This window comes from Bos indicus x Bos taurus, chromosome 1 (assembly GCF_003369695.1).
Source record: "Bos indicus x Bos taurus breed Angus x Brahman F1 hybrid chromosome 1, Bos_hybrid_MaternalHap_v2.0, whole genome shotgun sequence".
Classification (NCBI taxonomy): Eukaryota; Metazoa; Chordata; class Mammalia; order Artiodactyla; family Bovidae; genus Bos; species Bos indicus x Bos taurus.
The window spans coordinates 151,469,335-151,485,791 of NC_040076.1; the positions used below are offsets into that span (position 1 = coordinate 151,469,335).

Consider the following 16,457-nt stretch of genomic DNA (forward strand, 5'->3'; position numbering starts at 1 on the left):
TGTTGTTTTCCTCTATTTCTTTGCACTGATCGTTGAGGAAGGCTTTCTTATTTCTCCTTGCTATTCTTTGGAACTCTGCATTCATATGTTTATATCTTTCTTTTTCTCCTTTGCTTTTCACTTCTCTTCTTTTCACAGCTATTTGTAAGGCCTCCCAGACAGCCATTTTGCTTTTTTGCATTTCTTTTCCATGGGGATGGTCTTAATCCCTGTCTCCTGTACAATGTCACGAACCTCATTCCATAGTTCATCAGGCACTCTATCAGATCTAGTTCCTTAAATCTATTTCTCACTTCCACTGTATAATCATAAGGGATTTGATTTAGGTCATACCTGAATGGTCTAGTGGTTTTCCCTACTTTCTTCAATTTAAGTCTGAATTTGGCAATAAGGAGTTAATGATCTGAGCCACAGTCAGCTCCTGGTCTTGTTTTTATTGACTGTATAGAGCTTCTCTTAAGCTATGTTAATGAAACGCTGCATTTGCCTGCAAATCTGCCTTTCTTTAGATTCATGTCAATTGTTCTACGGCCAGAGATGACTCACCTTGTGCCAATGCTATCTCAAAGTGCAGGTTGTGAGAGAGGCGCCTGATGTGTTTCTCTCAGTTTTGAGATATATAACAAATATATTAACAGATATATAATGCCTTGCTAAAAACTAGGCACTCTTTCTGCCCCCTTCTAATGTCTATGTCAGAAACTTCCTCTATCCCTTTACACTTTAATAAAACTTTATTACACAAAAGTTTCAAGTGGTCAAGCCTCATCTCTGACCCTAGATTGAAATCCTCTCCTCCAGAGGTCATGAATCCCGGTGTGGCTCATGGCTCACAGCTGCAACCTTTCAACAGGAAACCTCCTGACCAGGCCCACCTGTGGGTGACTACAGGGGGAATAAGCTAACACATCCCCTCTGGAAGCTGACAGGAACCTGGAGGTGTTTGACTTTACTCCCTCCCCTTTCAGTATAAAAGAAGCCAGAATTCTAATTCAGGCAAGACAGTTCTTTGGGACGTGAGGCCACAGTCTTCTCTGTCTGCCAGCTATCCAAATAAAGTTGCTATTCCTCGCCCCAACAGCTCATCTGTCAATTTATGGGCCTGTCAAGAGGTGAGCAGCATAAGCTTGGACTCAGTAACACTAGTTCTGCTTGTTTTGTGAGTACATGACTCTGTAAATTAGTTTCCTCCACTGATAAAATATGATGAATCTGGATAATACTGATTCTTTGAATCATTTGTAGGCTTGCTGCAATGAATACATGAAATACTACACTGGAAGTATTGCTCAAATTGCATGGAGAAGGCAAATGAGGTGTTTTACACCTAACAGACAGCAAGAGATAATAAGACAAGCACAGGTTCTGGCTTCAAACAGATGTGGGTTCAGGTATACCTTCAACCTTTTGAGGAGTTCAGGATTTGGGGGTCCTGAGCCACTTGTCTACTTGGAGGGCCTTGAAATAAACCTTTCTTTGCTCCAAGCTGGGTTTTGGTTTGGGCCTCACTGTGCATTGGGCACACAGACTTGCATTCAGTAACAGTTACGCTGGGTGAAATAAGACAAAAACTGCGGGGAGCAAGCTCCACCCATGGCAAAGGTCATGAGGTAGGAGGCTCGGCATACGCAAAGGCGGGATCGAGCCTCAGGAGTCCCCCTGGAAATTCTCGAGCATCTACCCCCAAAACCAGAGTCTGCCTACTTTCTGCTTTGTGCTTTCACCTACACCTCTGACTTTACGGGGGCTGTCCCCCACTACCTCTCTCTGAAAAAAGAGCTTACAGCTCCAGTTAATAATTCCTGGGTGTGACAGTGTTTAACCTACAAACTCCTTTGGAAATCCTCTAGCCTGCCTGAATAGGTTTTTCCGGCCACATGTGATTGTTCAGAGCCTCCCAACTGTGAGAGGCAGGAGATGTTCTAAACTGTCTAAACACAGATTCCTTTGAGTAGTTAAAAGATTGATTAGAAATTGTATTGGTGAAAGGTTTTTCACTTATTGGGCCAATGTTTGCTGCTAAGTCTCCATACTCCTTATCTACTGTGTCCTTGGCAGTGTATTGATTGATATAATGGGCGTATAGAAATGTAAGTAGTAGCCTCAATATTTGTAACCTTGGACCCTTGAGTTAATTCTTTTCTTGATTGAGCCCACCTCACCTTTGCCCTATAGGAATGCAGCTTTGTCCAATGCTTTTTTGAAGGCTGGTGCCTGACTTTGGAATAATCACCTTTAGAGAAAGATAAGTTTCTTAAAATGTTAACAGGCCTCCTGGCCAGAAGATGATGTAATTCACCTGAACTTTTGCATATGATAAGTAGGAAAGCCTGGCTTCAATTAGGACCAGGAACTGCTGTCCTTGCATGACTCCACCCCTTCCCCCATTATCCTCTATGCACAACTTAAGGTATAAAAACTACTTTGGAAAATAAAGTGCGGGCCTTGTTCACTGAAACTTGGTCTCCCCATGTCGCGCGCTCTCTCAAATTCTGGCTGAGTCTCCATCTGGAGCGCGGAACCCGCCATGCTTGCTAATTATGCCTGGGCTTCTAAGATCCGACCAGGGAGGGCTCAGTGTCTCCTCTCCTTCAGGAGAACGGAAGGACGCCTACAGCCTACGTAAGTGGTGCAAGCTTCTTGTCTTGAAGTTTTATTGGTCTCCGGCGTAAACCAAGCTACTCAGCCTCTTTTCTCCACTGAATTTTCCTACTGAGCTATCCTCATCCTATTACTCTTTATATCTTTGATAAAATATTTAAATAAATAGGTCACCGATGCTGTCCCCGCTTTGAATACCCTGGATCAGCCGGGGCTGGTCCCCGGCAAAAAACACTGTAAGATTCTATTTAATGAGGCACTTAGGGTAGTCAACTTCATAAAGACAGAGTAGAATAGTGGTTGCCAGGAACTGAGCAGAGAGAAGCTGTGGAGTTAGCATTTAATAGGTACAGAGTTCCAGCTTGCAAAATGGAAAGCTTTCTGGAGAAGGATGGTGGGGATGACCGCACAACATGGATGCACTTACCACCACTAAGCTGAACGGTTAAAAATGGTGACGATATAAAGTTGATTTTATGTGTATTTTACCACAATTAAAAATTAGAAAGAAACGTGTGAAGGAAAAGACCCCCCACTCCTATGACTTCTATTTTTATTTTCTGAAGTTCCACTTGATGTACATACATGATTGTGTGTTTTTTTCTTTTTTTCAAAATTAGTCCTCAGAAAAGAGTATTCCTAAATTTGAATCTTCCAAAGTCTTTACAAAGTTTCTCATATTTAGAAGACTCTCTCCATTACAGTGCTTTGAACAGCATTGCATTGACTCCCAGTCAGAGTTAATTTGAGATATTTATGGGGTGTTTATGGAGGTCACCCAGCAGATTAGTTTAAAAATGAAAAAAAAAAAAGGCAGGTGGTAAGGAACTCTAACAGAGATTATGACAATTTAAAATGTTAGCTACCATGAAACCTGGCACTAGTGGTAAAGAACCTGCCTGCCAGTGCAAGAGACATAAGAGACAAGAGTTTAATCCCTGGGATGGGAAGCTCCCCTGGAGGAGGGCATGGCAACTCACTCCGGTATTGCCTGGAGAATCCCCATGGACAGAGGAGCCTGGCAGGCAACAGTCCACATTAAACATGACTGAAGCACCTTAGTACACACCTTGAAATAAGACTTGTAACAATCACTTTTATAAACAATAATTCTGTGATTACACAGTGGAAACCACAAAAATATTCTTAGAAGAAAAGTGAGGCAAAGGATTTTTGAAGCTGAAAGTAAAATTTGCAAAATTTTAAAAAGTAAAAAATGCTCAGTCTTCAAAAACAGACTTAAAAGTGAACACAATATACTCCAGAAAGCCAGGTGAGAAGCTTCCAAGAAGCGGCTTCAGTAATGTTAAAGTAACGGACATAGAAACTATATGGGAAGAATTTTTAATAAAATGGTTTGATAAAATATGAGAAAGAGAAAAAAAGAACAATTTCTAATTTAGTATATCTTTTTACATAATGAAAGACTTTACAATGTTTATGTGTAACTAAGTTAAATATTTTAAGTAGACATTTGTCTCATTCACCTACATCTCTATAAGTTAATATTTTCTAACTGGGCAAAACAATTTTAGGATGTTCTCATGAGAAAATAGGAATTGTCTTAAAATGGGCATACATGTTAAATTGTTTTGAGAAGAAAATTTGGGCTTTCTGAGTTTCTTATTCAGAATTTGGTTCTATTCTGTTTAAAAATTGGTGCTCTACTGCTCACAGCAGTTGCTCTATTAAAGCTAACAATTATTCAGTTCAGCTCAGTCATCTCCGACTCTTTGTGACTCCATGGACTGCAGCCCGGCAGGCCTCCCTGTCCAGCACCAACTCCCAGAACTTGCTCAAACTCATGTCTATTGAGTCGGTGATGCCATCCAACCATCTCATCCTCTATCATCCCCTTCTCCTCCCGCCTTCAATCTTTCCCAGCATCAGGGTCTTTTCAAATGAGTCAGTTCTTTGCACCAGGTGGCCAAAGTATTGGAGCTTCAGCTTCAGCATCAGTTCTTCCAGTAAATACTCAGGGTTGATTTCCTTTAAGAATGGTTGGTTTGATTTCCATGCTATCCAAGGAATTCTCAAGAGTCTTCTCCAACACCACAGTTCAAAAACATCAATTCTTCAATGCTCAGCCTCCCTTATGGTCCAACTCTCACTCCCATAATAAGTACTGGAAAAACCATAGCTTTGACTTTGGTCGTATGCACTTTAGTCAGCAAAAGGATGCCTCTGCTTTTTAATACTCTATCTAGGTTTTTCAAAGCTATTCTTCCAAGGAGCAAGCATCTTTTAGTTTCATAGCTGCAGTCACCATTCCCAGTGATTTTGGAGCCCAAGAAAATAAAGTCAATCACTCTTTCCATTTTTTTCCCCAACTATTTGCCATGAAGTGATGAGTCTGGCATCCAGATCCCATCAAGGATCTGATGAGCTCATGAGCTTATGAGGAGGTCATAAGCTCCTTATTGCCAAATTCAGACTTAAATTGAAGAAAGTAGGGAAAACCACTAGACCATTCAGTTCAGTTCAGTTCAGTTGCTCAGTCATGTCCGACTCTTTGTGACCACATGAATCGCAGCACACCAGGCCTCCCTGTCCATCACCAACTCCCAGAGTTCACTCAGAACTCAGACTCACGTCCATTGAGTCAGTGATGCCATCCAGCCATCTCATCCTCTGTCGTCCCCTTCTGCTCCTGCCCCCAATCCCTCCCAGCATCACAGTCCTTTCCAATGAGTCAACTTTTCGCATGAGGTGGCCAAAGTACTGGAGTTTCAGCTTTAGCATCATTCCTTCCAAAGAACACCCAGGACTGATCTCCTTCAGAATGGACTGGTTGGATCTCCTTGCAGTCCAAGGGACTCTTAAGAGTCTTCTCCAACACCACACTTCAAAAGCATCAATTCTTTGGCGCTCAGCTTTCTTCACAGTCCAACTCTCACATCCATACATGACCACTGGAAAAACCATAGCCTTCACTAGACGGGCCTTTGTTGGCAAAGTAATGTCTCCGCTTTTGAATATGCTATCTAGGTTGGTCATAACTTTCCTTCCAAGGAGTAAGCGTCCTTTAATTTCATGGCTGCAGTCACCATCTGCAGTGATTGTGGAACCCAAAAAAATAAAGTCTGACACTGTTTCCACTGTTTCCCCATCTATTTCCCATGAAGTGATGGGACCAGATGCCATGATCTTCATTTTCTGCATGTTGAGTTTTAAGCCAACTTTTTCATTCTCCTCTTTCACCTTCAGGTATGACCTAAATCAAATCCTTCATGATTATACAGTAGAAGTGAAAAATAGATTTAAGGAACTACATCTGATAGATAGAGTGCCTGATGAACTATGGACTGAGGTTCATGACATTGTACAGGAGACAGGGATCAAGACCATCCCCATGGAAAAGAAATGCAAAAAAGCAAAATGGCTGTCTGGGAGGCCTTACAAATAGCTGTGAAAAGAAGAGAAGCGAAAAGCAAAGGAGAAAAGGAAAGATATAAACATCTGAATGCAGAGTTCCAAAGAATAGCAAGGAGAAATAAGAAAGCCTTCCTCAGCGATCAATGCAAAGAAATAGAGGAAAACAACAGAATGGGAAAGACTAGAGATCTCTTCAAGAAAATTAGAGATACCAAGGGAACATTTCATGCAAAGATGGGCACAATAAAGGACAGAAATGGTATGGACCTAACAGAAGCAGAAGATATTAAGAAGAGGTGGCAAGAATACACAGAAGAACTGTACAAAATAGATCTTCATGACCCAGATAATCACCATGGTGTGATCACTGACCTAGAGCCAGACATCCTGGAATGTGAAGTCAAGTGGGCCTTAGAAAGCATCACTATGAACAAAGATAGTGGAGGTGATGGCATTCCAGTTGAGCTCTTTCAAATCCTGAAAGATGATGCTGTGAAAGTGCTGCACTCAATATGCCAGCAATTTTGGAAAACTTAGCAGTGGCCACAGGACTGGAAAAGGTCAGTTTTCATTCCAATCCCAAAGAAAGGCAATGCCAAAGAATGCTCAAACTACCGCACAATTGCACTCATCTCACATGCTAGTAAAGTAATGCTCAAAATTCTCCAAGCCAGGCTTCAGCAATACGTGAACCGTGAACTTCCAGACATTCAAGGTGTATTTAGAAAAGGCAGAGGAACCAGAGATCAAATTGCCAACATCTGCTGGATCATCAAAAAAGCAAGAAAGTTCCAGAAAAACATCTATTTCTGCTTTATTGACTATGCCAAAGCCTTCGACTGTGTGGATCACAATAAACTGTGGAAAATTCTGAAAGAGATGGGAATACCAGACCACTTGACCTGCCTCTTGAGAAATCTGTATGCAGGTCAGGAAGCAACAGTTAGAACTGGACATGGAACAACAGACTGGTTCCAAATAGGAAAAGGAGTACGTCAGGGCTGTATATTGTCACCCCGCTTATTTAACTTCTATGCAGAGTACACCATGAGAAACGCTGGACTGGAAGAAGCACAAGCTGGAATCAAGATTGCTGGGAGAAATATCAATAACCTCAGATATGCAGATGACACCACCCTTATGGCAGGAAGTGAAGAGGAACTCAAAAGCCTCTTGATGAAAGTGAAAGAGCAGAGTGAAAAAGTTGGCTTAAAGCTCAACATTCAGAAAACAAAGATCATGGCATCCAGTCCCATCACTTCATGGGAAATAGATGGGGAAACAGTGGAAACAGTGTCAGACTTTCTTTTGGGGGGCTCCAAAATCACTGCAGATGGTGACTGCAGGCATGAAATTAAAAGACGCTTACTCCTTGGAAGGAAAGTTATGACCAACCTAGATAGCATATTGAAAAGCAGAGACATTACTTTGCCAACAAAGGTCCGTCTAGTGAAGGCTATGGTTTTTCCAGTGGTCATGTATGGATGTGAGAGTTGGACTGTGAAGAAAGCTGAGCGCCAAAGAATTGATGCTTTTGAAGTGTGGTGTTGGAGAAGACTCTTGAGAGTCCCTTGGACTGCAAGGAGATTCAACCAGTCCATTCTAAAGGAGATCAGCCCTGGGATTTCTTTAGAAGGAATGATGCTAAAGCTGAAACTCCAGTACTTTGGCCACCTCATGCGAAGAGTTGACTCATTGGGAAAGACTGTGATGCTGGGAGGGATTGGGGGCAGGAGCAGAAGGGGACGACAGAGGATAAGATGTCTGGATGGCATCACTGACTCGATGGATGTGAGTTTGAGTGAACTCTGGGAGTTGGTGATGGACAGGGAGGCCTGGCGTGCTACGATTCATGTGGGCGCAAAGAGTCGGACACGACTGAGTGACTGAAGTGAACTGAATTGATCATTGTCCCATTGTATATTCTTGCCTCCTTTGTCAAAAATAAGGTACCCATAGGTATGTAGGTTTATCTCTGGGCTTTCTATCTTGTTCCAATGGTCTATATTTCTGTTTTTAAGACAGTATACTGTCTTGTAGATTTGTAGTATAGTCTGAAGTCAAGAAGGTTGATTCCTCCAGTTCTATTCTTCTTTCTCAAGATTGCTTTGGGTATTCAAGGTCTTAAGTGTTTCCATATGAACTGTGAGATTTTTTTGGTTCTAGTTCTGTGAAAAATGCCATTTGTAATTTGACAGGGAACACATTGAATATGTAGATTGCATTTGGTAGTATAATCATTTTCATGATATTGATTCTTCCAACCCAGGAACATAGAGTATCTCTCCATCTGTTTGTGTCATCTTTGATTTCTTTCATCAATGTCTTATAGTTTTCTGTGTACAGCTCTTTTGTCTCCTCAGGTGGGTTTATTCCTAGATATTTTACTCTTCTAGGAATGGTGAATGGGATTGATTCCTTAATTTCTCTTTTTGATTTTTCATTGTCAGTGTATAGGAATGCAAGTGGTTTCTGTGTATTGATTTTGTATCCTGCAACTTTGCTAAATTCACTGATTAGCTCTAGCAATTTTCTGATACTGTCTTCAGGGTTTTTATGTTTAGTATCATGTCATCTGCCAACAGTGAGATTTTTACTTCTTCTTTTCCAACCTGGATACATTTTATTTCTTTTTCTTCTCTGATTGCCATAGCTAGGACTTCCAAAACTATGTTGAATAATAGTGGTGAGAGTGGACATCCTTGTCTTATTCCTGATCTTAGAGGGAATGCATCAGTTTTTCACCATTAAGAATAATATTTGCTGTGAGTTTAACATGTATGGCCTTTACTATGCTGAGGAAGATTCCTTCTATGCCCATTTTTTTAAGAGTTTTTATCATAAATGGGTACTGGATTTTGTCAAAGGCTTTTTCTGCATCTATAGAGACTATCGTATGGCTTTTATCTTTCAGTTTGTTAATATGATGTATCACATTGATTGCTTGGCATATATTGAAGAATCCTTGCATAACTGGCATAAACCAACTTGATCATGGTGTATGATCTGTTTAATGTGTTGTTGAACTCTGTTGTGAGAATTTTGTTGAGGATTTTTGCATCTATGTTCATCAGTGATATTGGCCTGTAATTTTCTTTTTATGTGTTGTCTTTGTCTGGTTTTGGTATCAAGGTGATATGAGGCCAATGAGTTTGGAAGTGTTCCTTCCTCTGCAATTTTTTAAAGAGTTTTAGAAGAATAGGCATTAGCGCTTCTCTAACTGTTTGACAGGATTCGCCTGTGAAGCCATCTGGTCCTGGGCTTTTGTGTTTGGGGAGATTTTTTATCACAGTTTTGATTTCGGTGCTTGTGAATGGTGTCTTCATAATTTCTATTTTGTCCTGATTCAATCTTGGAAGATTACACTCTTCTAAGAATCTGTCCATTTCTTCCACCTTATTGGCATGTAGTTGCTGATAACAGTCTCTTATGATTTATTTCTGCATTGTCTGTTGTAACCCCTCCTTTTTCATTTCTAATCTTGTTGATTTGATTCCTCTCTCTTTTTTTCTTGATCAGTCTAGCTAAAGGTTTGTCAATTTTGTTTATCTTCTCAAAGATAACTCTTCTTAATATCATATGCTTTTGTTAGCTCCATGCCACTTCTGTCCTTTATTGTGCCCCTCTTTGCATGAAATGTTCCCTTGGTCTCTCTAATTTTCTTCAAAATCCCTAAACCTCATTACAGGTAAATTTTGAAAATATACAGCATCCACGAGTCTGGCAGACTGCATTTTCCAAAGATGGCCACAAGGAAACCTCCACACTCCTCTTCTCTGTGGCCCTTCACCCCCACATCAAGAGGAGGAGTCTAATCCCCCAACCCCGTCTGGAATCTGGTCTGGATTTAGTGACACCCTCGCAACCAACAGAACGTGGCCAGCAAGCTTCAGCCCTGGCTGTTGTATGGCCCCTCCCTGTGAGACTCTGCAGCCTTGCCACTCCACCTCAGCCTGCCCTTCTGCCTCTCAGCCCCTCCAGGGATGGAGAGGAAGCCATCTCAGTACCGGTCCTCCAGTCCCAGGCTTGAGCACAGGCAGCAAGTGAACGAGGGGCAGAGGGAAGCGGGAGAGACCACAGAAACCCAGCAAACAGCAGGAAACAGTTCCTTTTTCAGTTTCCCCACCCAGCATCCCAGAGGGTGACTGCTGTTTTGTACCACCATGGGTGTTCTTGCTGTTGTTGTTGTTGGGGTTGGGGGCAGGGGGAAATAGATACATGAAACAGTTGGCTACTTGTCTTCCTGTAATAGGGAAGAACAAATCTGACTCCACGTTGGATGGGTTTCTTTTACTTTAATTGTAACCAAGCAGGACCCTACTGGGGATGGATCCCTCCCCCATACCCTCTGTTGTAGCTCCTCTCTACAGTACCTAGATAATGGTATTTGATCATATTTACCGAGTTCTCAAGATGCTAAAACCACCACCAAATGGAAGAAATTAACTACTAGATGCTCATGAGCACGTAGCCCCTAGACCTACTGGTGCCTAAGCATTGATATTGTTAACCTAACAGCCCTGTTACCTCACTATCAGCCAATCAGAGAATTGTGCAAGAACTGATCACACACCTGGGATGACCCTCCCCTCTCTGGCCTTTTAAACCACTTCGCTGAAACACACCCCCTCAGAGAGTTCAGGTTTGCGGGGACCATCTGCCCATTCTTCCTGCTTAACCTGAAATGAACCTTTCTGTGCTCCAACTTCAATGCAGTGTCTGGTTGCTAAGCATGGGCACACAGACTTGGGTTCAGTAACATAACCTTCACATTCTGTGGCTTTTGCTGCAAGTTAATCACCAAAGGGATGTTGCCTAGAGCGTAAAGTACACGTAATGGCCCGTCTCAGTTAACCCTGCCTCCCGTTCCTGTGTTAAGCCAAAATACCTTTGTTTAGCTCAAAGGAAACATCCTGACCAGGCCCACCCACGAATGGATGCAGGAAAGAGAAAATTAACACGACCCCTCCAATCTGGCTTGCAACAGTATACACCTCTTTTCCTTCACCTCGTCACTTGCCCCTCTCCGCCCATAAAAAGAAACGGCACTCAAACCTGGGCAAGATGGTTCTGTGGGACACTAACCCACTCTCTCAGTCTGCTGGCTTTCCAAATAAAAGTTGCTGTCTCTTGGCCAAACACCTGTCTCTCAGTGGATTGACCTGTCTTGAGATGAGCAGTAGGAACTTGGATTCGGAGAGACTTGTACACTTTGAACATGAACTTACAAATTCTGGACACATTCTGAAACCTGTCCGCCTGCAAGTGGTGCTTCTGCTGTTAGGCAGAAGTCTGACCTTAAGTCCAGTCTGACCTGCTTTGCAGGGAAGCAACTTTAAAAGCCATTCAGAGAACTACATGGTTAGAAGTCACCTCTCTAGTGAGAAATGGAAAGAAGACAAGCACTGCTGAGCTATGCTGTCTCATGGTGGCTACTGATTGCTTGAAACATGTCTGGTTCCTTTGAGATATGATCTAAGTACAAAACACACACTGGATTTCAAAGGTAAGCTATCTCAACTTTTATGTTAATTACATGCTGATTACACTTAGGGTTTATTGAGTTAAATGTTACTAAAATTAACTTCACCTGGTTTTTTTTTAAAGCTTTCTTTAAGGCAGCTACTTAAAATATTTTAATTATATAAGACTATGTATACCACTGGAGAATCCCAGGGACGGGGGAGCCTGGTGGGCTGCCGTCTATGGGGTCACACAGAGACGGACACAACTTAAGCGACTTAGCAGCAGCAGCAGCAGCATACCACTCACATTATATTCCTAGCTCTTTACTAGAGGGTCTTTATAAAATGTCTTGGTTTTAAGGTGTTAAGACATTAGAGAATGGGGATAAAATCATCACCCGTCCTAGACAGAGGCAGGCTTGAAGACGGTATTTGTTTGAAATTAGTATCAATGGCCCTAACGGGTTCGTCAGATCTTAAATTATTCTCTTAAGCTTGACCAGGCTCACTGAACCACAAGCCAAACAGAAAAAAAAATAAATAACACTTAGATGACCTCTTAAAACATCATAAAAACAGGAAGTAATATTATCACTACTGCTAAGTAAAATAACAAAGTTCACAATTCACGTTTCTGAATGTATTTCTAACATCTGAGACCATGCTTACCAAGACAAAATAAAAAGCAAAGTTGAGCAATTCTCCCACAAACGTAATCAAAGAAATAGATCCACTTACATAGGCCTCAGCATTTTTCTTTACTTTCTGCTTACTTTCCAAGTTCAAGCATTCTAAATGTTAGAATAATAAAGCGACATGCTATTCTAGGTGGAGCGATTAGAACATTAATACCTGTGTACGCCTGTAGTATGAAAAGTTTGGTCCTGAGACCCCTCAGGTCCCTAAGATCTTTTGAGAAAGGGTACTCACAAAGCTAAAACTGTTTTCCCAACTACACTAAAATATTATGCTTTCCTTTTTCACTCATGTTCTCTCCCAAGTATATAGCAGAGCTTTTAAGAAGTCCACAACCAATCGACATCACAACAGACTCGGTACAAAAGCAGTTACAGAGGCGCAGTTGCTGTCTCATAAGTTAGACATTAAAGACAGTTAAAACTACAAAAAACAACGCGGTCACTAAAGTATTTTATTTTGGAAAATATAGGGTTTTTTCATAAAGGAATGTGTCATTTCTGCAATGGGTTTATTTTTATTATTTTAAAATAAAATGAATAATTTTAAATTATTTTAGTCTTAACTTCTAATGTGGTAAACTCCAGTCCCCAAGCTGACAATTCTGTCCACAATACACATTGTTATCCATGGTCATCACATGTTAGCAAACTTTTCCTCACCCTAGCATGCATCCAGGGTTATATGCAAACCATCAGTGGTAACTATAACTCCATCACCTTTTTAGCCAGTCAGGACAGAACCTGAGTGATCTTTTTATAAGAATGGCTTTGGTTCTCTTTAATTTATTACTTAAGTGCAATTAAGTATGACTAATATTTGACCCCTTTTACCATATTCTTTTAAGGAGAAAAATAAAATTCAGTACTTACATGACTGCCTTCTTCACCAGGATAACCAGGTAACCCATCAGAACCCCTCTCTCCCTGAGGAAAAAAGAAGTCAAAACAAATAACATGGACTTCAAATCCTGCATTTCTCAAATCTACATGAAATAAACATTGTTTCTGATAGACACCCTTGTCTCACTGAGTTGACATTTTATTGATAATCTACTAAATGTCAAGCATAATGCACAGAGACATATAGAAACAAATACTCTTGGCCTGTCTTAAAGTGAAACAGCTAGAACTGGACATGGAACAACAGACTGGTTCCAAATAGGGAGAGGAGCACGTCAAGGCTCTATATTGTCTTCCCTGCTTGTTTAACTTATATGCAGAGTACATCATGAGAAACGCTGGGCTGGATGAAGCACAAGCTGGAATCAAGATTGCCGGGAGAATATCAATAACTTCAGATATGCAGATGACACCACCCTTTGAAAGTGAAAGAAGAGAGTGAAAAAGTTGGCTTAAAGCTCAACATTCAGAAAACTAAGATCATGGCATCTGGTCCCATCACTTCATGGCAAATAGATGGGGAAACAGTGGAAACAGTGTCAGATTTTATTTTTTTGGGCTCCAAAATCACTGCAGATGGTGACTGCAGCCATGAAACTAAAAGATGCTTGCTCCTTGGAAGAAAAGTTATGACCAACCTAGATGGCATATTTAAAAGCATAGACATTACTTTGCCAACAAAGGTCCATCTAGTCAAAGCTATAGTTTTTACAGTAGTCATGTATGGATGTGAGAGTTGGACTATAAAGAAAGCTGAGCGCTGAAGAACTGATGCTTTTGAACTGTGGTGTTGGAGAAGACTCTTGAGAGTCCCTTGGACTGCAAGGAGATCCAACCAGTCCATCCTAAAGGAGACCAGTCCTGGGTGTTCTTTGGAAGGACTGATGTTGAAGCTGAAACTCCAATACTTTGCCCACCTCATGAGAAGAACTGACTCATTGGAAAAGACCCTGATGCTGGGAAAGATTGAAGGTGGGAGGAGGAGGGGACGACAGAGGATGAAATAGTTGGATGGCATCAGCGACTCAGTGGACATAAGTTTGAGTAAGCTCTAGGAGTTTGTGTTGGACAGGGAAGCCTGGTGTGCAGCACTCCATGGGGTTGCAAAGAGTTGAACACGACTGAGCAACTAAACTGAACTGAACTGAAAGTGAAAACTTGAATACCTGCTTGTCTTTACAGCCTGGTACATCAACCTATTTTTGTTTTTCTAAAACACCTTTTCAAGCCATTCCATCATGAAAATCCAAGCCAAAATAGGTCCAAATTAAATGTTTGAGGGAAACTTTAAAGAGCTTTGAACTGGTTTTACAAAATGTCAATAAGATTTACAGGTGTTATAGCCTCTAAGGTTTAAAGTTTTAAGTTTAAAGGTATTTTTTTTCTGTGATTAGCATATTCTTTATTTTTTTTAATTTTATTTTATTTAACTTTACAATATTGTATTGGTTTTGCCATATATCAAAATGAATCTGCCACAGGTTTAAAGGTATTGAACCATAAAGAAAGTGAACGCCAAAGAATTGATGCTTTTGAACTATGGTGTTGGAGAAGACTTCCTTTTTAGAGTCCCTTGGACTGCAAGGATATCAAACCAGTGAATCCTAAAGGAAATCAATCCTGAATATTCATTGGAAGAACTGATGCTGAAGCTGAAGCTCCAATACTTTGGCCACCTGATGTGAAGAGCTGACTCATTGGAAAAGACCCTGATGCTGGGAAAGATTGAAGGTGGGAGGAGAAGGGGACAACAGAGGATGAGATAGTTGGATGGCATCACTGACTCAATGGACATGAGTTTGAATAAGCTCCAGGAGATGATGAAGGACAGGGAAGCCTGGCGTGCTGCAGTCCATGTGGCTGCAGAGTCGGACACGACTGGGCAACTGAACAACAAGAGCACATATAACTTATGAGAAGTGGTTGTTTATTTCTGTATGTCAGCCCTTTAGTCTCTCTTTTATTTTTAGTCTTCTTAGATTTCTAAACACACAAACTATTTCCTCTCAAGGAAGTCTGGCTTACCATTTTATAGCCAGAGATGTTTATTAAGTCTAAAAGACAGTAAATAAAATATGAGAGCCAAAGCCTATTTATAATTAACAAAGATGAAAGTTACACTGCTGCTGCTGCTAAGTCGCTTCAGTTGTGTCCAACTCTGTGCGACCCCATAGACGGCAGCCCACCAGGCTCCCCCGTCCCTGGGATTCTCCAGGCAAGAACACTGGAGTGGGCTGCCACCTCCTTCTCCAATGCATGAAAGTGAAAAGTGAAAGTGAAGATGCTCAGTCTTGTCCGACTCTTAGTGACCCCATGGACTGCAGCCTACCAGGTTCCTCCGTCTGTGGGATTTTCCAGGCAAGAGTACTGGAGTGGGGTGCCATTGCCTTCTCCGGAAAGTAATACATCCAAGCACTAACAGACAGAGCAGACAAATCAAGAATTCAGGACACTTCCATCTTTGGTCTCAAAAAGAGTTGTTAAAAAAATAATCAAGAGGTTCCCAAGCTTGATTTTCTGACCTTCCAGTCCTGTATTTAAGAATAATAAGAGGGGGGAAAAAAATCTAGTGCTAAGTTGTACACTGTTCAAAATTAAGATTGATCTAAGAAGTCAGTAAGAGCTCATTCCATCTCGTGGAAAACCACTTACGAAAAGAGAATGTAAAAACCTAAGGGTTTGATTCAACCTTCCACGCGAATTTGTGATTATCTACCCATCATGATGCTCTAGTCCTGTGAGAATGGAACCTTGTGCCCCGGGTATCTGAGGACCATTTCTAATGAGACAGTCTCCCTTAGAAGTAGTAAGCAGTAATTTTCCTATCACTTAACTACAGAATTAACAGAGAGAGGCAAATCAACCACCAGTAAACCAGTGACTGTATTTATCCTCAGAGCTTACTGGTATAAAATAGAATATTAGATCAGAGGGGAAGAGGCTTTGAATACTGCAAAGAAAACAGATACTGGACAAGTGACAATTTTGTGGACAAGTGAAAACTTCTGTGTGGTGGTAGAACCTGTGAAAGTGTCAAATAAATGTAAGGAGACAGCACCAGTATAGTGGATATGAGCCTTGGAGTCAAGCAGACACAGGGGTTGAAATCCTAAAATGCCTCTTTGTAACTGTGCAACTTCAGGAAAACAGTGTTCCCTCTCTGAGCCCCAATTTTATGCCTGTAAAAGAGGTCTGTTAAAAGGACAGAGTTAGAAAAGGTGTGTTAAAGACCTAACACAGGCCTCGAGTGTAATGGATACAAAGCCTCTCTCCCCTTCCCCCACACACACCCAGCAAGAACTCACCTTTCCCCCTGGGCTCCCACCATCACCTCTGTGCCCGGCCTCTCCAAAGCACTTTGCATACCTATTGCAGCATGTCCTTTCTACAATTGTGTCCTGAAAACAAAATCCATGTC

General features: G+C 41.3%; 1 protein-coding gene and 1 long non-coding RNA gene across 3 annotated transcripts in view; one reads left to right on the plus strand and one right to left on the minus strand.

Moving 5' to 3' along the window:
* Nucleotides 1-16,457, minus strand: part of LOC113896956 (collagen alpha-4(VI) chain-like) — a 140,225-nt gene that overhangs the window by 83,946 nt on the left and 39,822 nt on the right. For both annotated transcript variants that reach the window (XM_027549124.1, XM_027549118.1), the window contains exons 8-9: nt 16,345-16,437; nt 13,010-13,063 (exon numbers count right to left, since the gene is read on the minus strand). In XM_027549124.1, the coding sequence (XP_027404925.1) occupies nt 13,010-13,063; nt 16,345-16,437 (147 nt within the window). The remainder of the gene's footprint in view (nt 1-13,009; nt 13,064-16,344; nt 16,438-16,457) is intronic.
* On the plus strand, nt 1,022-10,204 carry LOC113896972. Its single transcript, XR_003512205.1, has 2 exons — nt 1,022-1,112; nt 9,665-10,204. It is a non-coding gene; the product is annotated as an uncharacterized LOC113896972 (long non-coding RNA).